We start from the raw sequence: 24,940 nt of genomic DNA, 5'->3' as shown, positions 1-24,940 counted from the left end.
AGATATACTTAGAAATGCCCTTACAATGGAGCAGCCTACAGAAGTTGTCCTTTCGGCTTGATTCATCTAAACATAATACCAAAAGTGTCCTCTGAACACAGAGGAACTGGTGCTTCTAGAACAGAGCCTGGACCCTGGTTTAAATTACAGCACAATAGAATTTATACTATACCTGTGAAAAACTCGCCAAACTCCTGCTCCAGCTTTATTGCCCGGTCAAATGTTTTCCTGGCCTGTTCTTCTGTTAACCTCTTATTCATATCCCTGGAAACAGAGGTTTATTGTGAGGCCTGGGACAACATGGGCTGGTTTCATGGACACAAATTCAGCTTGGCCTTAGAACATAAACGTAAACGTAAACCAAACTCGATGAAGAATGGAAAGGGCCTTATAGTTAAGGGTTGATCTGTTTCCGGGAACCCAGCCCTACAGGTTTCACATCCAGTAACTACATTAGAATTTATTTGACTAAATAACATTCATTAAGATAACATGATGTGTGAAGTTCCATTTCCACCTTAATGTCAGATTTGCCCCCTCCTCAATTAAATTATGACATTAAATGCACTAAATTTTATGCGGTCAGTTGGTTCCTGTGCTACACTTCTATTAGACAGCTGCCATGGAATCGGTTTTTTATACAACTCACATTAAGGAATCGATGGACCGGGGCTTTATGAAGATGGCAATGGGATAGAGTTGTGCTACTTGTAGTCGTTTTATGGCATTTCCGGAGACGTCCAGTATGCAGTGTTTACCCTGCTGACAGAGCAAATAGACAGTTTAGAAATGGAATAGGTTACAGTATGCTATAGTTTAGATGAGGACTGGGCAACTCCAATCTTCAGGGGTCCCAATCAAACACTGCTGATTAAAAATATGACTGCTGCATTAAATATGTATATAAATGACAAACATACAATGTATTCCTGTGTAATTGCATACAGTGTATATACACACACACATACATACATACATACACACACACACAAAATAAAGGAAATTACACTCTGTGGCCACTTTATTAGGTACACACGGTCATTTAAACAAATAGCAAAAAAAGCATGTACACATGGTCAGGAGGTTTAGTTGTTGTTAAGTCAAACATTGGAAGGAGGAAGATGCCTGATCTAAGATACTCTGACCGTGGGGTGATTTTTGGTGCCAGACGAGGCTGACCTCCTGGGATTTCCACACATTACAGTCTACAGGGAATGGTGCACAAAACAAAAAACATCCAGTAAGCGGCAGATCTGTGGAGAAAAACACCAGGTCAGAGGAGAACGTCCAGACGTTCAAGCTGACAGAAAGACCAAAAATACTCAAATAACCACTCTCTATGCATATTGAGTCAAACCTTTTGGATAGGCTACAGCAGCAGAGGACCACACCAGGTTCCACAACTAAAAGATGATGCTACAGTAGGAACCTGATCACCAAGACTGGACAACTAAAAAAGGAGAAATGTTTCCTGGTCTGACGAATCTCGACATCTGACACGAGGGTCAGAATTTGGCATAAACCATATGAATCCATGGATCCTTACTTCAGGGACTTGGTGATGCTTTTGAGTTAGCTTGGACCAAAATCCCTAAGGAATGTTTCCAGCCCTAAGTCACAAAGAATTAAGGCTGTACTGAGGGAAAAAAGGGGTCTTAGCCGATCTAAATAGGTGTACCTAAAAGGTGGCCACTGAGTTCATCCCCATAGTCACAACATTGACAGTTACCCGCTCAGCCACATATTTGACCGATTGAACACTGGTTCCATAAAGATTGTCGTTGTACTGGCCCGCCTCAATGAACTTGTGCTCTTGGATGTCCTGCTCCATCTGTTCTCTGGACATTACAAAATGGTAGTCGCGGCCATTGACCTCATAGTCCCGCCTTGACCGAGTAGTATCTTTGGTGTAGAGGAGGAAAAGAGGTAGAAAAACATGAAGTCAAACACACAAGCACAAGTTAAATGTGAAGATAAACACACAAGCACAAGTTAAATGTGAAGTTAAATGTGAAGATCAACACACAAGTACAAGTTTGCAGAGACAACCAGTGTTAATAGTGATCCTCATTTTATAAACTGTGTCCTTAATATCTTAATATCATCATAGGTTATGATTATTTTGCGTTATTTTATAATTATAACTTATAGGGTGTTTAGTCTTCGTAAAATCAGCTCCCATGAGAGCTCAATGGATAGCAGTGAAAGGTCAATCTTTATCAATGTTGTGAAACTAACTTTGCAGATATATAGGCAGATAGTGGGATTAGAGTGTTCATACATAAACACAACTCTTCTACAGATATATTGGCAGGTAGTGGGATTAGAGTGTTCATACATAAACACAACTCTTCTACAGATATATTGGCAGGTAGTGGGATTAGAGTGTTCATACATAAACACAACTCTTCTACAGATATATTGGCAGGTAGTGGGATTAGAGTGTTCATACATAAACACAACTCTTCTACAGATATATTGGCAGGTAGTGGGATTAGAGTGTTCATACATAAACACAACTGTTCTACATGTTCTATTATCCAATACATTTTGCAAAAAAGAAGTGTAACTACACAGAACTCTGGCGTTTGTTAGGTGAATATATACCAAATGTAGTTGTTATGATAAGCTACTCTAAATGTGCTTTTAGTTGCATTTATTTGTGTTATAGTTAATGTGTAAAATAAACAAAACTATAGAATTTATGAGAAAGCAATCAATTTTCCATCCTGTCAATAAATGTATTGTATATTTCACAGGAATCTGTAGATCCACAACATTCTCCAAGGCATCTACAGTCTGCTTCTATTCTAATATTTACAAAATTATGGAAAATATTTAACTACAGTTTCCTACATTGCCTTCATCAACAACTTAGTTCACACTATATACTATATTCTGTGTACCAGCAACTAAGTGTCTCACTTACCTGATTGCCCTGAACTGTTAGCTGCTTTATAATGGGTTTAAAAAATAGATGGAATAAAAGATAAGCAAATAAAAACAGAATAAATAATAATAACAATGATCAAAATAAAAATAAAATATGACATCAAGTACACAGCGGTGTTGAGAGGATTTAAAGGGACAACTTACTCAAATATAATAAAATATATTCCACTTTTGATACATTACAATATATTGGGCAAGTTGTTTTTATAAGGAGCCATATTCTGTATACTGTGTATGGTTCTTTATACATAATGTGATCAAATATGAAATATTCAAAACAGACAACCTAAAATAATGAATATGACAACATAACAAATGATGGGTAAAAAAACAAAATGACATATTGGCAGGACAGTGGAATATATCATAGCTACAGTGTTATCAATCGGGGAGAGACAATCACAATGCAGCAACTGTCAGCACCCTGTCACAGCGTGAAATACTGATCCTGGCCCTATCAACTGTCTCCACCCTGTCACAGCCTGATATACTGATCCTGGCCCTATCAACTGTCTCCACCCTGTCACAGCCTGAAATACTGATCCTGGCCCTATCAACTGTCTCCACCCTGTCACAGCCTGATATACTGATCCTGGCCCTATCAACTGTCTCCACCCTGTCACAGCCTGATATACTGATCCTGGCCCTATCAACTGTCTCCACCCTGTCACAGCCTGAAATACTGATCCTGGCCCTATCAACTGTCTCCACCCTGTCACAGCCTGAAATACTGATCCTGGCCCTATCAACTGTCTCCACCCTGTCACAGCCTGAAATACTGATCCTGGCCCTATCAACTGTCTCCACCCTGTCACAGCCTGAAATACTGATCCTGGCCCTATCAACTGTCTCCACCCTGTCACAGCCTGAAATACTGATCCTGGCCCTATCAACTGTCTCCACCCTGTCACAGCCTGAAATACTGATCCTGGCCCTATCAACTGTCTCCACCCTGTCACAGCCTGAAATACTGATCCTGGCCCTATTCAACTGTCTCCAACCTGAGACAGCCTGATATACTGATCCTGGGGGATCCTGGGGTTAGGACCAGAAATAATTAGACACTGCCACAAGTATTGTTATTTTGGCGGTAAACCAGAATATATTCAAGTTACAGTGAAATAATGAATGTGGGCTTAAAGTGCAGTCTCTCAGCATTCATTTGAGGATATTCACTTCAACACTGGCGGAAGGGTTTAGGAATTAATGCTCTTTAATACATAGCCCACTCTTTTTCAGTGGACCAAAAGTAATTGGAAAGTTGACTCAAAAGCTGTTTCATGGACACGTGTGGGCTATTCCTTCGTTATTTATACATCAATGAAGCAGGTAAAAGTTCTGGAGTTGATTCCAGGTGTGGCATTCGCATTTGGAAACTGTTGTTGTGAACCCACAACCTGCGGTCCAAAGAACTCTCAATGCAAGTGAAACAGGCCATACTCAGGCTGCAAAAAAAGGCTATCCATCAGAGAGATAGCAGGAACATTATGAGTGGCCAAATTAACAGTTTGCTCTGCAACACAAAAAGGCCTGGACGTCCACGGAACAGTGGTAGATAATCGTAGGATCCTTTCCATTATAAAGAAAAAAACCTTCACATCATCCAGTGAAGAACACTCTCCAGGAGGTAGGCATATCATTATCCAAGTATACCATATAGAGAAGACTTCACCAGAGCAAATACAGAGGGTTCACCACAAGGTGCAAATTAGACTTCGCCAAAAAAAATCTAAAAAAACCAGCCCAGTTCTGGAACAGCATTCTTAGGACAGATGAAACTAAGATAAACCTGTACCAGAATGATGGGAAGAAAAAAGTATGGAGAAGGCTTGGAACGGCTCATGATCCGAAGCATACCTCATCATCTGTAAAACACGGTGGAGGCAGTGTGATGGCATGGGCATGCATGGCTTCCAATGGCACTGAGTCACTAGTGTTTATTGATGATGTGACAGAAGACAGAAGCAGCCGGATGAATTCTGAAGTGTATAGGGATATATTGTCTGCTCAGATTCAGACAAATTCAGCCAAGTTGTTTGGATGGCGCTTCACCTTACAGATGGACAATGACCCAAAACATAGTGCAAAAGCAACCGAGGTGTTTTTCAAGGCAAAGAACTGGAATATTCTGCAAAGGCTGAGTCAATTGCCTGATCTCAACCCGATGGAGCATGCATTTCACTTGTTGAAGACAAACCTTAAGACAGAAAGACCCACAAACAAACAACAACTGAAGACAGCTGCAGTAAAGGCCTGGCAAAGCATCACATGGGAGGAAACCCAGCGTTTGGTGATGTCCATGTGTTCCAGACTTCAAGCAATCATTGCCGGCAAAGGATTCTCGACAAAGTATTGAAAATAAACATTTTATTTATGATTGTGTTAATTTATCCAATTACATTTAAGTCTCTGAAATAAGGGGACTATGTATGAAAATGGTTGCAATTCCTAAACGTTTCATACAATATTTTTGTTCAACCCCTTGAATTAAAGCTGAATGTCTGCACTTCAATTGCATCTCGGTTGTTTCATTTCAAATCCATTGTGGTGGCGTACAGAACCAAAATTATGAAAATTGTGTCTGTGTCCAAATATTTCTGAACTGTATATATCAGTCGCCTCAGAGTAGATGTCTTCTCTACCCCCTAAATCCATTGTGTTTTCATCTATAAGCTACTCATAGAAGTTGATACATACAACACCATGGTTTCACTGTGAAGATTTAGGTACATACGTGGTACGCAGGAGCCAAATTTGTCGGGGAATTCTGATATCAGGTCGTCATTGATTCGGTCCTTCATTGGTCCGAGGATTATGACAGGTCTGGCGTAATTTACTGAAAGAGAACATTTGTCAATTGACTTAAACATTTTAGACCCTAACTGCTCTCTCAGCATTACTCTGCAGAGTAAATGTGGGCATGCAATTTCACCACAATAGCTGCTTACCCATTGTCACACACTATATCCTTGTGAGCCAATTTACACAGGTGCCACAGGTTTGGATGTCTAGTAACTCAACAAGCATGTCCTGTAAATGACGAAATAACTCACACCTGGCAGCAGTTTGAAGAAGCTGTCAGTGCCTCTATCTGTCATTTAAAAACCTATATGGTACCAGTACACACATGGAAATAGCGTGACAATGTGTTAGCAGCTAATGCTTTAATGACTAAAGTGCTCAGGCATTAACAAGGACCCCTCTGGTAGAAGATTGGAGGAAGACTCACTCTCTTGTCGAATGACAGGCTCATAGGAGAGAATCATGTCCTCTTGACTCCCTGGGGACAAGAAACAACAAACAAAACAGTTACTAAAATAGTTACTATAAAACAGCTAACCGTTACAAAAATGGACATGCATATTCATGCTTATTCCCTTTGCCATATGTCACATGACACAATAAATGGGCATTGGGATGACGAAGGAAATAAGACATTTTTATTGAAAACACTCTTGCGGTGAATTGTGAACACAGAAAACTAATGAGAAGGATTGAGGCCAAAGGTCCCTGACCAAAAAAGTTGCTTGGTTTAATCCTCAAGCCCACAGCAAATAAATATTGTTGCTCTGGATAAAACCATCTGATAAATTTAAAATAAATAAATAAAAACATACTAGATGAGGTGCAACAACTCTGCTGCACTTTACATTTAAGGAGGCAATTTATCCAAAACACAAACACTGACATTTTGACTGTTTGATGCATTTTAATTTACCTTGGTTTGGAAAACGTGGCCACACATTAGGAGACTATGTGGATTATCATACATACGAGCCACAGAGTGAATTTACAGTTCCAGTCAACTTGACCAACAGTCAAGGCACATACTGTTGAGGTATTTCTAATTAAATGACATTATATCTGTATCTTTTGTCAAACACTGTAATAGGCTAAACAAATTTAGGTCATGACTGAGACTCTCCGGAGGATGATCACATTGTGGGCTCAAAAACGTCCTTTCTGTTTGCCAGAATTAATTCAACCCATTAAATGCCCTGTTTTAGTTTAAATGCATCAGCACAACCCTTGGACACCTGGACCCAGTTATACTTGCATAAAACAAAATCACAAATGATATGGATAACCCAAGGAAACGCCCAAGAATATATTACAAATTTATGATACATGTACACCTATTTATAAAAATAAACTATTGTATAAATTATTTGCAATATTGTCAGTACCAAGACAAAGATCCGTGATCAGTATTGGTATTACAGTTTGGAACATTTCTTGGAGATAATGGTTTCCTTTTATATTTATCACATACAAACACTAAAAAGTGTTTAAAGGAATTACACTGATAAAATCTATATAATGACATCTGTCCACTCACAGAAAGATTCAGCCAAAGATTTGTATAACAAAACCATTTAACAAACAAGCCAAAAAACAAGCTGTTGTTTACAATGGGGGACTTCTGAAACCAGGTGGCAAAACCTAGGAGAGCCAAGCACAAGCTAGCAGGATCCCATTGGGGAAGGTTGCCAGATTCTAGCATGTTTCTGTAAGCAAATGCCTACTTTGTAGTGTTCATGTGCAATAATGCAATTCGCCTTGAACACAATATAAACCAAACCATATATTTGTTCAACTTTGGCAACATAGTCCTTTGTTTGCAACATAAAATACATATGGCAACTGAAAGCTGCATATCAATGAGAAAATGTAACAAATGCAGTCTCAATCACTCTGCATTCATCTGAACAATGATGCTGGGATGGGGATTAAAACACAGCAAAACATTAGTCATGCAAAAAAATGCAGAAAGCAAAGGTAGGTGTCCATTATTTTGAAGTATAATAAACATTCTGAGATACTACTATAGCTGGCACGATTTGATAACCAACAGATTAAAGAGCTACATACTTTTCGCTGCAGTTTTTCACTGCAAACCTTAATGGAGTTCACCCCAAAAATACACCCAAATAGAGGAATGCAGATTACAGTGAACATTTAAAATGAATTATGCATGTTAAATAATAAATTCTTTTACATCGAATTGGCAGTAAAATTGTAAAGAGATATCAGCATGCGGACCTAAAATGGATACATTTAAATATCCTTGTTTGCATTCAAACAGATAACCATGGCCTTACATAAAAAAGAGATTTACTACAAACAGATGAGAAAAAAATACTATATATATTTTTTTTTTGTGTCATGCATAGAATTTTTGGTGAACCAAACCACACCAATCAAAAGTACCCAACCTGAGACTTGCAGCATGCAAATGTTCAGAACTAGTTAATAAGGAAATTAAGAAATGAAGAGGTAGGACACAAACCCCTAAGTCAAAATGCAAATGCGGTGAGGGAGTATTGTTTGACTTGACAGTCAGGACCATTCCTGAACCAACTTACTCAGGCTCTTGGTCCCATACCCATCGTCACCTACACCTGGGATGTCCTACATGGCCGTCCCAAGAAAGCAAAGACAAGGAGAGAGGGAAGGGAATGCCAGGAAGGAGGAAGGAAGAGGTCAGTGCCATTAAAGAGGGGAACAGATTAAATCCCAGAGGCCAGATCGGTTAGCACATCTCAGATCTTTTGTCTCAGCTCAAACAATTTGCAGACACCAGTCGACCAGCCTGAACCGTATCAGCTCCTGGACCGTTTCGGATCTCATCCCACTTAGTTCTGAAAGCTTTAACTGGAATTTTCAAATCATCAGATGTGTGGGAACTTTGGGCCACTTTGTGACAGATATGGCCCCGGGTCGGATTTGAGGAACAACTGGTGACAGCTCAGTGACTGAGAAGATGATCCTGACCTGAGCTCCCAGAAGCCATCACTCGGCCAAAGAGAAAGAGAGAGAAAAAAACAGGAGGGGGGCCTCCAATGAAAACTGTATCCCTGCACACAACTCGACAACGCGCCTGTGGATCACCCATGTATACCTGTATCAGTGTGTGCTCCTGTTGTTGTGTTGAAGCCTACTTACGTTCTGAATCACTGCCCTCCTGCTCACCCAGATCCTTGTTCTTGTAGAAGGGGAACTTTCGTGTAAAGATGAAGTTCTTTTTACACTTGTCATTGAATGACTGTGGAGGAAAGAAACCATGGGGTGGGGGGCAAAACAGGGAGCTCCGATTGTTGTCACTTTCATGCTGACAAAGCAACTAGTTGCAATATGTGGGACGTGAATACATGACGGCATAGTCACCAAAATGGACTTGGTTAACTAACTTAAGACTAACATTACAGAACTGTCATGGTACTACCTGATATATTGCCCAAAGTTGTGTTGAAAAATAACTTAATTAAGATTTATTTAGTTCAAGTGACCATGAGAGAAAATAACTGCAGTCATGTTTGCCATACACAAGTTCATGTGCCACATTTGCAACATTCAAACAGTTGAAAATAAAACAAAATTAACAGAACAGGTGTAGATCAGAAAACAAGCATGAAGGCCAATATATGGTATGGCATGCAGCATAGACATAACTAGTAGGGACGCACCAATATTTCGGCCAGTAATCAGTATCATCTGATTGCTTTAAATTTGGTTGATTACTTCAGACTGATAGTGATTTAATCTGAATAGGCATCCAATATGTCAGTAATTCTTATATGTATTATGTCATGTGTCCTATTGTTGTATTATTTTAGGGATATTATGTTTTTGCAGTTTTGTTGATCCAGGCATGCCTGTTTCACAAAAGTCTAAACTTGAATAAAACTAAGGAAAATAAATCAAATCATTTTGGCACTCCGACTTCAGTACCCTTCCTACTGTCTTCTAGTGTGACACGTTTTACATACAAATCCCAAATGTCATTAATCATTTTAAATCTATGTTACCATGCTGCAGTGTGTATGCTACTAGGATGCTAGCCCATAACCACAAGGCCAAATCTTGTGCCAAGTGCATGAAACTATGTAAACTATGTAAATATTGTGTGACACTATATCAAATTGTGTGACAGGTTTTGCTTGTCATTTCATATGATCCATTCGGTACACTATATGATACGAACTGTATATTCCTCAACGCAGAATCATTATTAATTTGAGCTAACAATTTATTCTTGTATTTTATAACTAATAGCTAAGCTTAATATAAATATGTTTAGAAAGTTTTGTCCTTTAAAATATTTTTTTATCAAAACATTAAAACAAGTGAACTAGGCTGAAGCCTAGTTTTATAGCCGGGCCGGCATTGTTAAGTGTTATTAATTTTCTTGTTTTAGCTGACCTCTCATAGTAATAGTAGCCTATTATTTTACATTTGCATACATTGAAGAAGACTGTACCTACACCATGTCATACTCAGTAGTAACCTAACCTTGTTTATATGACTGATTTACTTAGGGATAATTATGAGTTATCAATACTTACCAGAAGTTTATATTCAATTACTTGTGATACTATTCTTTATTAGTGTGTTTCTCACTAGAAATATGGTTGTTCACTAGTCCTGTGTCCGATAACCAAATGCTATACAATGTTTAGTGGCACAATGTTTCACACCTTTGTTTGATTGTTCTTAAACAGTTTTTGTTTGAATGTTAAATGCATATAATATATGTTTTTGAATTGACAAATTGTATTGTGGTGTGTTTCAACCTATGGAGTGACACTATATCACTTGGTGTAACATTCAGAATTGTGACCAAAAAAAGGCTCTGTTAGTGATAAATCATAAAAATCGCAATTGAACATGTAAAATAACATCAGCAAAAGACACAAATATTTTGTTTAATTTATAACAGGGATTGTTGGAATTAATCATAGATATATTGAAAGATTGAGAACAGAACTAACTTTGCGCAATGATTAAGAAAAATATTACAAAATGTAATTAATTTTCACAAGGAAATGCTGGATCTCAAAATAGTAATGATAAAGTATTAGGATAAAATTAGTTTATGATAAAGTGAGAAGTATACCCCACATTCATTTTATATACAATAACTTTCATGTCACACCATTTGACAATTCTAGGCACAAATAGAACAAATTGGTGAATAAATTCAGATTCCAATACAAAGTCTTAAAGACCACATGTATTTTTGGAAATCTAAGAGTTAGTACAGCACTCAATAATTGTCTCAATAATATATATTTTTTCAGACTTGTATGTCAACCACACACACAGATGTGCTCAAAAGTTTGCATACCCTTGGAGAATTGGTAATATATGTACTATTTGTAAAGAAAACATGAGTGAGCATGTCTTTTAGGATTCAAATTCAACTGTAGGCCATAACAGAATGGCACAATCATAAAACAAAACATGGCAACAAAGAGAAAAATGAACTGACCCCTGTTCAAAAGTTTGCATACCCTTGGTTCTTAATACTGTGTATTGCGCCCTTCAGCATCAATGACAGCGTTCAGTCTTTTGTAATAGTTGTCTATGAGGACCCAAATTCTTGTAAGTGGTATAACTGCCTATTCGTCTTGGCAAAATGCCTCCAAGTCATGCAAAGTCTTTGGTCATCTTGCATGAAATCTCCACAGAGTGGCTATTAAGGTCAGGACACTGTGATGGCCACTCCAGAACCTTCACCTTTTTCTGCTGTAACCACTGGAAGGTCAATGTGGCCTTGTGCTTAGGGTTATTGTCGTGCTGGAAAGTCCAAGAGAGTCCCATGGGCAACTTTTGTGCAGAAGAATGCAAATTGTCTGCCAGTATTTTCTGATAACATGCTGCATTCATCTTGCCATCTATTTTCACAAGATTCCCCATGCCTTTATTGCTCACACACCCCAAAACATCTGTGAGCCACCACTATGCTTCACAGTGGGTATGGTATTCTGTTCACTATAGGCCTTGTTGACCACTCTCCAAAAAAGTTGTGACCATAAATCTCTATTTTGGTCTTGTCACTCCAAATTACAGTGTGCTAGAAGCTGTGAGGAGTGTCAAGGTGTTGTCGGGCATATTGTATCCAGGCTTTTTTGTGGCATTGGTGCAGTAAAGGCTTCTTTCTGGCAACACGACTATACAGCTAATTTTTTAACAAGTATTGTCATATTGTACTCCTTGAAATCACCACACCATCTTTTTCCAGAGCAGCCTGTATTTCTCCTGAGGTTACCTGTGGGTTTTTATTTTTATCCCAAACAATTCTTCTGGCAGTTTTGGCTGAGATCTTTCTTGGCCCACCTGACCTTGGCTTGGTATCAAGAGATCCCTGAATTTTCCACTTCTTAACAAGTGGTTGAACAGTACTAACTGGCATTTGCAAGGCTTTAGATATCTTTTTATATCCTTTTCCATCTTTTTAAAGTTCCATTACCTTGTTACGCAGGTCTTTTGACAGTTCTTTCCTGCTCCCCATGGCTCAGTATCTAGCCTGCTCAGTGCATCCACGTGAGAGCTAACAAACTCATTGACTATTTATACACAGACACTAATTGCAATTTAAAAAGCATTTGATGCCATTTTCACCTGTTTGTGTCACCTTGTGTGTCTGTAACAAGGCCAAACATTCAAGGGTATGTAAACTTTTGATCAGGGCCATTTGGGTAATTTCTGTTATCATTATGATTTGAAAAAGGAGCCAAACAACTATGTGATAGTAAATGGCTTCATATGATCACTATCCTTAAATAAAAGACAGTAATCAGTCGTATTTTCAAAATAAATGCCAAAATTTCGCAATTTCTGCCAGGGTATGCAAACTTCTGAACACAACTGTATATAGAAAGATAACTCGTATGACTGCATATGAATTTGTTGAAATTAGAAGCATCACGGTACACAGGTACATAAATGACAAAACATCTGTATTGTCCTATGTTACAGCGGGGAGAACAAGTATTTGATACACTGCCGATTTTACAGGTTTTCCTACTTACAAAGCATTTAGAGGTATGTAATTTGTATCATAGGTACACTTCAATGGTGAGAGATGGAATCTAAAACAAAAATCCAGAAAATCACATTTTCTGACATTACTTAGCATTTCATTGCATGACATAAGTATTTGATCATATACCAACCAGTAAGAATTCCGGCTCTTCTTTAAGAAGCCCTCCTGTTCTCCACTCATTGCTTGTATTAACTGCACCTGTTTGAACTCGTTACCTGTATAAAAGACACCTGTCCACACATTCAGTCAAACAGACTCTAACCTCTCCACAATGGCCAAGACCAGAGAGCTGTGTAAGGACATCAGGGATTAAATTGTAGACCTGCACAAGGCTGGGATGGGCTACAGGACAATAGGCAAGCAGCTTGGCGAGAAGGCAACAACTGTTGGCGCAATTATTAGAAAATGGAAGAAGTTCAAGATGACGGTCAGTCTCCCTTGGTCTGGGGATGCTTTCTGAAAAGGGGACAGGACGACTGCATCGTATTGAGTGGAGGATGGATGGGGCCATGTATCGCGAGATCTTGGCCAACAACCTCCTTCCCTCAGTAAGAGCATTGAAAATGGGTCGTGGCTGGGTATTCCAGCATGACAACGACCCGAAACACACAGCCAGGGCAACTAAGGAGTCTAGCCAGTATCCAGACCTGAACCCAATAGAACTGGAGAAGGTCTGTTTTGGGGAGTGGGACAAAATTTCTGCTGCAGTGTGTGCAAACCTGGTCAAGAACTACAGGAAACGTATGATCTCTGTAACTGCAAACAAATGTTTCTGTACCAAATATTAAGTTCTGCTTTCTGATGTATCAAATAATTATGTCATGCAATAAAATGCAAATTAATTACTTAAAAATCATACAATGTGATTTTCTGGATTTTTGTTTTAGATTCCGTCACTCATAGTACCTATGATATGACTTCTACAGGCTTTGTAAGTGGGAAAACCTGCAAAATCGGCAGTGTATCAAATACTTGTTCTCCCCACAGTATATGAATATTGTCAATCATTATCAATCGAGAATTGTCTTATTGGTGCGTCCCAGGTTACCAGTATAATGTCTGAGATCAGGAATATGTCACAAATCATTGCCCGACAATCATGCAGGTCAGAACATTAGAAGTGAAGGGATGTAATTCCATGCTATGGCTGATGGGAGTTCTAGGTGTGAGACTATATTAACATAATGCTTGTAAAGATATAAAATCACACATGGACAAACTTAAAGGATTATGACAGAAAGGTGTCAAATGAACTGTTTGTGTGTTTCAGAAAATAATCCATGAAAGGCTGGACGCGACGTGGAGGAGAGTGCGATTGGAGTTGTAGTCCCAGTAAGCACTTTTGACTCAAAATGTGTAGAGAATACGTAGTTTGGAGAGTGTTTGCACATAGGCAATGCATTGCAGAGACATCAAAACAGAAAACTGATATGTGGCCAATGTGTAAATGATGTAGAATATAGAATGTGAGCATCTACAAGATATCAATGTTCAAACGTTCTCCATACTGTATCTTGTAGATGTATCATGCATATACGTTTTATGCTATCTGGGGTGTTAAATTGAGTCAGATACTCTATCAATGGTCTTGATTCTACAAACATGATTCCAAAAAAGTTGAATGCAATGATGTGGAAGTTTCAAATTTCAATATTTTATTCAGAATACAACATAGATGACATATTAAATGTTTAAACCGAGAAAATGTATCACTTTAAGGGAAAAATACGTTGATTTTAAATTTCAATGCATCAACACATCTCAAAAAGTTGGGACAAGGCCATGTTTACCACTTATAACAGACTGCAAACGTCTGGGGACTGAGGAGACAAGTTGCTCAAGTTTATGAATAGGAATGTTGTCCCATGCTTGTCTAATACAGGCCTCTAGTTGCTCAACTGTCTTAGGTCTTCTTTGTCGCACCTTCCTCTTTATGATGCGCCAAATGTTTTCTATGGGTGAAAGACCTGGACTGCAGGCTGGCCATTTCAGTACCCGGATCCTTCTTCTATGCAGCCATGACATTGTAATTGATGCAGCATGTGGTCTGGCATTGTCATGTTGGAAAATGCAAGGTCTTCCCTGATAGAGACGACGTCTGGATGGGAGCATATGTTGTTCTAGAACTTGGATATAACTGTCAGCATTGATGGTGCCTTTCCAGATGTGTAGGCTGCCCATGCCACACGCACTCATGCAACCCCATACCATCAGAGATGCAGGCTTCTGAACTGAGCGCTGATAACAACTTGGGTTGTCCTTGTCCTCTTTAGTCCAGATGACATGGCGTCCCAGTTTTCCAAAATGAACTTCAAATTTTGATTAATCTGACCACAGAACACTTGCCACAGTCCATTTTAAATGATCCTTGGCTCAGAGAAAACGCCTGCGCTTCTGGATCCTGTTTAGATACAGCTTATTTTTTGACCTATAGAGTTTTAGCCGGCAACGGTGAATCAACAATCATGTTGCCAATTGACATAACAAGTTGCAAATTGGTCCTCCAGCTATTCCTTGTCTTTACATTTAACTTTTCCGGCCTCTTATTGCTACCTGTCCCAACTTTTTTGGAATGTGTAGCTCTCATGAAATCCAAAATGAGCCAATATTTGGCATGACATTACAAAATGTCTCACTTTCAACATTTGATATGTTATCTATATTCTATTCTATAAATATAAGTTTATGAGATTTGTAAATTATTCCATTCCTTTTTTACTCAATTTGTGTCCCAACTTTTTTGGAATCGGGTTTGTAGAACATAAGTGTGGATCTAAATACTTTGAATTCTATCACAGTGGTCTGTATTTAATACGGTGGTCTAGATTCCAATACTGTGTTCTAAAATCTATCACAGTGGTCTGGATTCAAATACTGTGTTCTGTATGCTATCACAGTGTTCTGTAATTTATCACAGTAGTCTGGATTATATACACTGGTCTGAAATCTATATTTATTATACGATGGATGTAGTTTTTCAAAACAGTGGGCGTGGGCTAGTTTAACGCTCATTGCTGGCGGACTTGTAGCTGCTCATTTGAAAAGCGCTGACTCCATACTATGGTGGTGGGCAGAGATCTGGACAGTCTGGCAACGCAAGGTTACTGTGTGGGTTCCAGATGAAACAAGTCTAATGTGATTTAGGCTTTGTCCCTAATAACCCTATCCCTAGCGCACTGCCTTTGACAAAAGGAATGTGCTGAATGAATACTGATACAGGGAATATGATATCTCTTTGGGACATGCACTAGTGCTGTGAATCATAGCTGGAAAGAAAATGCAATGTATTTACCCAAGGGGTATCAATTGGAATCCGTTATGCAGGTCACTAACAGTAAGGGGATTATTGACACAACTACTGGAGAAATCCTGCTTCTTAGTGCTCAGGCACTCTGTAGGGTGGTAATGTCTTTCCTTCAGGACTCAGAGCCCCAATACAAAGAGACCATCATTTAAAAGTCTACCTGTCAACCCCAACAGTGGCATAGATACCTGGTCAGTAAATATATCAAGAAGAAAAGTTACCAATTTACTACACCTCTGAAAAGGTTCTAGATTAAACTCTCCCTCCAAAACATCCAAAAACCCTTTTACTGTAAATAATACTACTACTGTATAATTCTACTCTGGTAGAGAGAAAGCCTTTATTCATCTCAGGACACTATATAAATCTGATGGGACATTTTAGAGTACCTCTGGGTAATGTCAGGTTAATTAAGACAAAAACAACATTATAGGCTACCCTTTTTCTCTTTATATTACAAAGGAATGTACTGTATGTGATTTAGGGGTTTATCATCATTTCGATTCTAAAGCTTAAATATACATGTCAGTCCTTAGTACAAGATCTTGGCACTTACCCCTTTTGAATCGATGGTTCCAGGTTTGGCGTTGAATTTCACTGTTTTTAGACGGGCTCGTTCTTTCCTCTCAACCCTGCCAGTGCAAGGAAAGACACATGGAAAAGAAGTCACATTAGAATGGATTTTTCATTTGAAGCCAAAATGGAAGCAGCACATGGAGAAGTGATAGAGCATTCATGCCATTAACCCAAAGGTTGCCAGTTTGAATCCCTGAGCCAACAACATGAAAGTGAAGGAAGTCAATCTACCTTTGAGCAAGGCACTTTACACTATTTGCTCCATGGTTGCCCTTAATAATGGTTGTCCACAGTCCTCCCGCATCTGAAGCTAAGCTTTTGGTGAAGCACTGGGAAGTTTGGTTTCGCATATCCACAGCTCACCTTCTCTTGCTAGGGATGACCCCCATCTCCTCGCTGTCCCCGTCGGGGGTCACCCTCCGGGCTTGCCACCATTCATCGTCTGAGGCGTTGATGACATGGAGGATGTCACCGTGCCGGAAGCTGAGGCCCTGGCTAGGCAGGCCACTGTCTTTGGCCTTCTCATAGTCAAACAGCGCCCTGTGAAGGTATCAGAGGGAGATAGGCTATTGGTAAAATAGTAAAGGGCATCTATTCGGGACAACTAAAATGGCATCCAAGCAGACCCACCTGACGTAAAGGGAGCGTTTCTGATTGGTTCGAAGGGATCCGGACCCAGAGCTCATGCTGTGGTTCATCATCTGTTCCCGCAGATCATGGATCTTGGCCTCAAACCGTCCATACTCTGCAAGAAACAGACAACCACCGCCAGAATGAAACTCATGTTTTCTACGACACTCAGTGAGTAAGCTGCCCTACACTGCAAAGGAAAGGAAATCTGATGAGAACAGTAACCTCGGTTGGCCTAATGCAACTTCCTGTACTGTGGCTTTTGTAGTAGTACCAGTAATTGTTGCAAAGCAGCAGGGGCTACATTCAATCCCAAAGGTGGGTATAGATGTAGGATCAGCTTCGCCTTCCCCGGTCAGAACTCTAACATAAGTGGGGCAAGTGCAAAACTGAGATGATCAGCATCTAGACGCAACTTCGCCATATAGCAGCATATTAAGTGATTGCTTATTAAGGGAATAAAGTTAGCACCTAGAGTGCATTACCAAGTCAATCAGACTAACCTGATAACAGAGAGACTTCATCATCCAGATTGCAAAAACCCATCACCCGGAATGGATAACATCAACAAGGTTCCATATAACAGAAATAGGAACAAATCATCCAAAGAGGGAATTAAATACTCCCTGAGTCTCCCTGAGAAATGGCTCCCTGAGTTTTGGGGACAATAAGCGGAGATTGGCACAGGACTGACTGGCTGAGCGCTCCCTTCATGGGAGGGCTAATAAAGCACAGCAGAAAGACAACTCACTGCCTTGACAAAGAGAGAAAGAGAGTGAGAGAATGAGAGAAAATGATGTTTGAAATATGTGTTTCAATGTAATGAATTAAATAGAATAACCAGTGGAAGACAAAAACTACTTTTTTACTCCAAATGGTCAAAAGTAGCAATTTGTCAAGATTTGTTTACTTTGACAAAGATGCCAAATACACAGTTACATTTTTTTTATTACAATATATAATCTTCTTTAGTGCCACTTTTGTCTAATGAGTAAAACAAGCAGAATTACTTTCAAATATTGAGTGGTGCCTTCACAATATAATCCATAACTGCATTTGAATGGCATAGGGAAAACAATGGGCCTCACATTTTGGCATCAAGTAAATTTGTACCAGTAAATTAGTAAATACTTTTTATGAATAATAATAATAATAATAAATAATAATAATAATGAAGAAAATGAAGAAAAATAAACAACCAATAAAATGTGTTGGCCCTGGTTCACTTCATAACTACATGTGGCTCAAAGTTGGAATGGAGAGATTTAGAGCCTCTGGCCATAATTAAACAGCTTTTTTTTTTTTTTTTTAAGTGGAACTTCTAGGGACAAAAATGCATTGAAAAAGCATTTTGCAACAACTCGATGTTCAGATGGATACAATGGGATGTGAAGATGGATGATATGAGATCATGATGCCTTTCACCAGGAAACAGCACAAGGGTCATTGGTTTGGAACTCTGAGCTGGGGTATAGTGTTGTCAATTGCTCACCCTTAGCATCACCCTTTGCACTGTGGCCAATTGTGCCGGACTGGCCTAAAGCTAGCAGCTAGCCATTTTAGACCACAAAAATATAAACATTGGGTATAAGCTAGCAAGTATGTCCCTATGTTTTTAATGATCAGAGACATGTTCACCCATGTTATTACACAGGTAAGACATTTTTCTTTGTATACTGATAACACTTATCCCGGAGCTCAGACTGTCGATTCAGAATCAGGAAAATAATAACAGCCATATAGGAGAGGTGTGAAAACAAAATAGGTCCAATCTGTGCATGCAGAGTAAAATATAAAAGACAGGGTTAAAGGGTAAATTATTGGCATATCCAGCCATTCATCTCAACATTTCTTGCAATGTTATTCTATGACAGTTCAAAGTTCGATTTCCTTAACAATTTGCTGCAGTGAAACAGGAGTGACTTAGAGCAGCAAGCGCAATTGCAAACTTGACGATTGTATTGAAGGAGTCATGTGCTGTCATCACACAACAGGTGGAAATGAAAGGAGCGCTGTCAAACACTCTCACAAGCTCTTCCTTTGACCTTCTGTGCAAAAAGGAAAACACAGCTGAAATTGTTTACTTTTATTCTTATTAGCTATATTGGACGACTAGTTAGTTTGGTAGTGAACTAGCTTTCTAATTACATAGCTGACATTCAAGCTGGATGTGCCCAAAACAAGAAGGCAACAGGTTTTCTCCTTGGTTACACATTTCCACAAGGCCGGGCAAACATTTTGGCTAAAAGGCCACTATGAAATTTCGAATTTCAGAAAAGGGGTGTTATATATAGATACATTTTCATTTCTTTAGTTTCTGAATAATTTGAGACATTCAGAAGTAGACTGAAGTCCTTCATCCAAAATAATAATGAATTTTCAAACAGCAGATATTGCCCAGCCCTGATCTACATGTCGTGTTGGTATGTAGAACGGGGGGATGTAAGACCTTGCAAGGCAGGAAAGTGAGGGATAAAATAAGGTGGGTAGGGGGTTTCTGATACCAGGAGTAAGCCTGTGAATGAGCAGGGTTAAATGGACTGCCCACACCTCAGTGACCCTCCCCCAAAACTCCCCCATGAGGAACGTCCATGTTCAGAGCTGCCACTGGGGCCAGATTGCTCAACTTTGACCCTGGGCGCTGATCACATGGCACAAACCTGGTGCTGGCGAAGGGGCCCGGCGCGGGGAGCACAAAGCAAGTTCTGACGGGTGAGAAGAGAGAGCAGTCATCAGTGTCAAGAGTTCTGTGGGTCGGTCCGTCTTTGGTCATCTCCACCACAGTATTCAAGCACACAGTTCACTGCACTTGGTTTAGGCTTCACTGTAACCTCCTTACCAGCCTTCATACCCTGCACTGAGTCTGAGGAAAACACCAGGACAAACTTCCCAGAATTCACGTTTACACTGTGGTTCTGGAAGTCCGGGCCCGTGACTGACCTTAATCCCTCATGACATGTCTCGACAAACCAATCAAACACAGGCGATGTACTGAAGTTTTAAGTAGTTGGCTAAAAATGCTACACTTATCGGGATTAAGTGATTATTTGCCTGTATAAAAGTAGGTCAGTATTTGTCTACAGGATTTGTTTATTCAAGGGTAATGGTGTATGGCCTTTAACAAGCCTATGCAACAATAAAAACACTCCCGTGTGACGGGGGGTGGGGTATTTGTTTTTGTTCTTGATCTTAGTTCCTGCCTTATTGTAACAGGTAACGTGACTGAGAACACACTCTCATTAACAGGAACAACCTGAGAGCATTTAAAGTTAATATACTTGTTTACAGTACAAACAAATACACTTTTAACCTAGCCAGCTAGAGGATTTGATCTGGCAGCCTTTCGATTACTGGTCAGATGCTCTAATCTCTGTGCTACCTGCCTCCTACATCTGTCTCAGCAGATGGAGTGATCTTAACAAGGTCCACCTCAACAGAGGGTCCACCCAGGTAGCCAAAACTGCACCTTCAGAATAATGGAATGGTTGAATGTCGGACCATCTTGCCTTCTTGGGTTAACAGCACAGGAGGAATTGAACGAATTGGAGTCTTTATCATTAGCTTATCTACAGAAATGTTTGGTGATCAACCAGAGATGCCTTGAAGATCAACCATTTGAGCACAACTGGCGGTTTGGCGAGGGTAGCCTTAGAGTGCTTTGGGATGTGCCTCTCAGTGATTGGCCCTTACAGCTGACACTCACCCTCGGGCCGGTACTGAGCAATGATGGTGACTGTTTGTCCCGCCCCCTTTAGTGCTGCAGCCGCTTGCTCATGGGTGGCCCCACGTAGGTCGATGCCATTAACCTGCAGAGACAGAAAGACATGCCCATCTCCACATTTCACAATGGAAAACAACAAATAACAGCTGTGTGTGTGTGTGTGTGTGTGGTAGCGGTTGTGGTGGCAGAACCCTGTATGGTCCTGGAGGCTTCTGTCACCCATGATCTCATCATACATTGGTCTAGATGTTAGGCAGACGCAGCTCTATCACCACCTGACTGGCCTCAGGCTGCTGAAAACCCCCTGTTCTGCACTGTGCTGACCTCTCTCTTTAACTCAATGCGTTTGACTGTAATGGAGTCTACTGGGTCATAAACGGTGGCGGCTGTTCATTCAAGCACCTGTACAATATTGTCTCGGTGAAATGACAGCCAGTGAGGTGGGACAGGTTGTACAGCTGACAGCACAGACCCATAACATTCATGAGGAAGTCTAATATTCACAAGGATGGGCTCTTCAGCCTGAGGGAGGTGCTCATTTTGGAAGTGGGTTGCACATTTGACTACCACAAGGAGAAGGCCTTGAATACAGCATCAGCCCCTCGTGTTATGCCTAAACAGCCCCATCCTGTCTTGAAATGATTATTAAATGCTGGTTGTTTGGTGGACTCAAATTAAGGACAAGAATGTGGATGTCTGCGATAACTCCTCACAAAGCATTTGTGGCAGTGTAAATTCCCATATCTGAGAGCGCGAGGAAGTGAACAGACTGCGATAATAATGACTCAAGAATACGAGGGAACAAGTTATTCTTAGACATGAAAATTAGGACAGAGAAATAATGAGACTTAACTGCCTAATCTAATCAAGGTGCCAAGGTCATCCCTGATTGCAACCCAACCGCAGTTTAGTATCCAGAGTAATCTGAAGAGTAACTTTTCATGGTTGACGGATAAAAATCTAATCGGTTGAGGTATGTGTGAGTGTTGCATCATCATCATTAACTCTAATCAAAAATGACTGAGCGTATGAAATCCCAATAATATCACATAAGAAATCTGACAATAAATGGTTCCTGCTGCAATAATGCTCAGACTCCTAACATTAGGTCAATGAGGTTGAATGAGTAACTGATTACTTTGTCCACTTTCAGAAAATGTAACAATTAATTGAAAAAAAAAACTGGGGAAAGATCAGCTTCAATTTTGTGTACAGCCCATCATTTCCATCACTGTAAATGGTTGCATAATTTCCAATCCCCCTTTTTAATATATGTATTTTGGAAATATATAAATGGAAATACACTCACATATAATCTCTTTCTTTGCATATATTTATAACCCCACCCTTCATACCCCAATCGGAATACCTAAATGGGAAACAACCCTTACACGTCTCCTACCAGCCTAAGCACACCACATAACATACAGACTCAGTACACTTTACAGACTCAGTACACTTTACAGACTCAGTACACTTTACAGACTCAGTACACTTTACAGACTCAGTACACTTTACAGACTCAGTACACTTTACAGCAGTTAAAGAGTTTTCAGTCTCACACCCTTCTGCTGCTCACCACCCTTCCCATCTATCACTAAAGAATACAGATACTTTCAATGTTAATATTCCCATAATAGTCCAACAATCAAATCCTGAATGCTGGCCATCTAAGTGCTATAAGTGTTGATGAAGATGTTGAACATTTACAGTCTCAAAGGTGGCAGATATAATGTACAGTGGTGGCTTGAGTTTGCCTTTGTGCTGTACTTTTTCTCTATAGTGTGTGTGTATTAATATTGTTTGTGTGTGTTTATAGAATGTGTGTGAATGTGTGTGTGCCTTCAGTAATTATTCAGACCCCTTCAGTGCATCCACATTTTGTTTTGTTATTTTTGATTCTTCTTGGGTATGCCGCTACAAGCTTTGTACACCTGGCTTTGGGTGGTTTCTCACATTATTACTTTCAGATCCCCTCAAGCTCTGTCAGATTGGATGGTGAACGTTGGTGAATTGCAAACTTCCCAGAGATATTGATCACAAAGCCAGTCAAGGACATTCACAGTCTTGTTGCGAAGATGCTCCACCGTTGTCTTGCTTGTGTACTTAAGGACATTGTTGTTCTTTAATGATGAGTCTTCACCCCCAGAGGTCCTGTATGCTCTGGATCAGTTTATTCTTCAAGGTCCTCTCTGTATTTGCTCTGTGCATCCTTCCCTGCCGCTGAGAAGCATCCCTATAACATGGTGCTCCCTCCACCATGCTTTACCATAGAGATAGTATTAGCCAGGTGATGAGCAGTGTCTTGTTTTTGCCAAGCGTAGCACTCAGACCAGATCATCTTTTTCCTCATACTCTCACGGTGCTGGCAAACTCCAAGGTAAAGGTCATATGCCTTTCACTCAGTGGCTTCTGTGTTACCGCCATACATGCCAGATCGGTGGAGTGCTGCAGAGTTGGTTGTGTCATGGCAGTTTCCTTAATCTCAGCAGAGAAACTATTAAATTCAATCAGAATGGCAAGTGAGATCCTGGTCAACTCCATGAACAAGGCCACTCTTGCCTTGTTACGTAGTTTGGCTGGATGGAAAGCTTAAGCACAATTCTCCCTTCACTGTGAAGTGTGGGACCTTATATAGACAGGTCTGTGCTTTTCTAAATCATATTAAATCTGTTGAATTTACCACAAGTGAAACAATTTCTTCAATTTCTTGAGGGGTCTCAAAGATCAGTGGAAACAGGATGCCCCGAGCTCAATTTAGAGTGTCATGGCAAAATGTATGGATATTATGTACATGAAATATTTCAGTTTTTCAATTTCAATAAATTAGTACACATTTCACATTTGTCTTCGCATTGTCATTTTGTTGTATTGTCTGTAGATCGATGGCAAGAAAGTATTTAATCAGTTATACATTAAGTCCATAACAAATGGAGAAAGAATTTTTTTCTAAATACCTTACAAAGCCACATATATATACACAGTATATATACAGATGCTGGTATATCATCAAATAGTTGATTTATTTCAGTAATTCCATTCAAAAAGTTAAACTTGTATATTATATTCATTCATTACACATAGACTGATATATTTCAAATGTTTATTTCTTTTAATTGTGATGATTATAACTGACAACTAATGAAAATCCCAAATTCAGTATCTCAGAAAATGTGAATATTACTTAAGACCAATACAACATTTTTTTTTTTAGAAATGTTGGCCAACTGAAAAGTATGAACATGAAAAGTATGAGCATGTACAGCACTCAATACTTAGTTGGGGCTCCTTTTGCCTGAATTACTGCAGAAATGAGGTGTGGCATGGAGTCGATCAGTCTGTGGCACTGCTCAGGTGTTATGAGAGCCCAGGTTGCTCTGATAGTGGCCTTCAGCTCTTCTGCATTGTTGGGTCTGGCGTATCGCATCTTCCTCTTCACGATACCCCATAGATTTTCTATAGGGTAAAGGTCAGGCGAGTCCTTAAACCAGGTACTGGTAGCTTTCTCACTGTGTGCAGGTGCCAAGTCCTGTTGGAAAATGAAATCTGCATCTCCATAAAGTTGGTCAGCAGCAGGCTGCATTAAGTTCTCTAAAACTTCCTGGTAGACGGCTGCGTTGACCTTGGACCTCAGAAAATACAGTGGACCAACACCAGCAGATGACATGGCACCCCAAACCATCACTGACTGTGGAAACTTTACACTGGACTTAAAGCAACATGGATTATGTGCCTCTCCTCTCTTCCTCCAGACTCTGGGACCTTGATTTCCAAAGGAAATGCAAAATGTACTTTCATCAGAGAACATAACTTTGGACCACTCAGCAGCAGTCCATTCCTTTTTGTCTTTAGCCCAGGCGAGAAGATTCTGACGCTGTGTCTTGTTCAAGAGTGGCTTGACACAAGGAATGCGACAGCTGAAACCCAT

General features: G+C 39.8%; 1 protein-coding gene across 16 annotated transcripts in view; it reads right to left on the bottom strand.

Annotated features, from left to right (window-relative positions):
• The window catches only part of dlg2 (discs, large homolog 2 (Drosophila)), a 262,715-nt gene that overhangs the window by 4,255 nt on the left and 233,520 nt on the right, over nucleotides 1-24,940 (bottom strand). For 3 of the 16 annotated variants that reach the window (XM_020048221.3, XM_034293221.1, XM_034293222.1), the window contains 10 exons: nucleotides 20,995-21,097; nucleotides 17,292-17,406; nucleotides 17,025-17,201; nucleotides 16,642-16,717; nucleotides 8,319-8,364; nucleotides 6,182-6,232; nucleotides 5,687-5,788; nucleotides 1,730-1,902; nucleotides 650-759; nucleotides 173-264 (listed from right to left, as the gene is read on the bottom strand). In XM_020048221.3, the coding sequence (XP_019903780.1) occupies nucleotides 173-264; nucleotides 650-759; nucleotides 1,730-1,902; nucleotides 5,687-5,788; nucleotides 6,182-6,232; nucleotides 8,319-8,364; nucleotides 16,642-16,717; nucleotides 17,025-17,201; nucleotides 17,292-17,406; nucleotides 20,995-21,097 (1,045 nt within the window). Of the gene's footprint in view, nucleotides 1-172; nucleotides 265-649; nucleotides 763-1,729; nucleotides 1,903-2,929; nucleotides 2,954-5,686; nucleotides 5,789-6,181; nucleotides 6,233-8,318; nucleotides 8,365-8,898; nucleotides 8,999-15,481; nucleotides 16,048-16,641; nucleotides 16,718-17,024; nucleotides 17,202-17,291; nucleotides 17,407-19,951; nucleotides 19,997-20,994; nucleotides 21,098-24,940 lie in introns of those variants that run through there. The other 13 variants (XM_034293215.1, XM_034293219.1, XM_020048216.3 and 10 more) reach the window with 11 other exon arrangements.

The sequence above is a fragment of the Esox lucius genome, chromosome 7 (genome assembly GCF_011004845.1).
Source record: "Esox lucius isolate fEsoLuc1 chromosome 7, fEsoLuc1.pri, whole genome shotgun sequence".
NCBI lineage: Eukaryota > Metazoa > Chordata > Actinopteri > Esociformes > Esocidae > Esox > Esox lucius.
The sequence above is the reverse complement of the archived record's forward strand: the minus strand, read 5'-3'. Positions and strand labels throughout refer to the sequence as shown.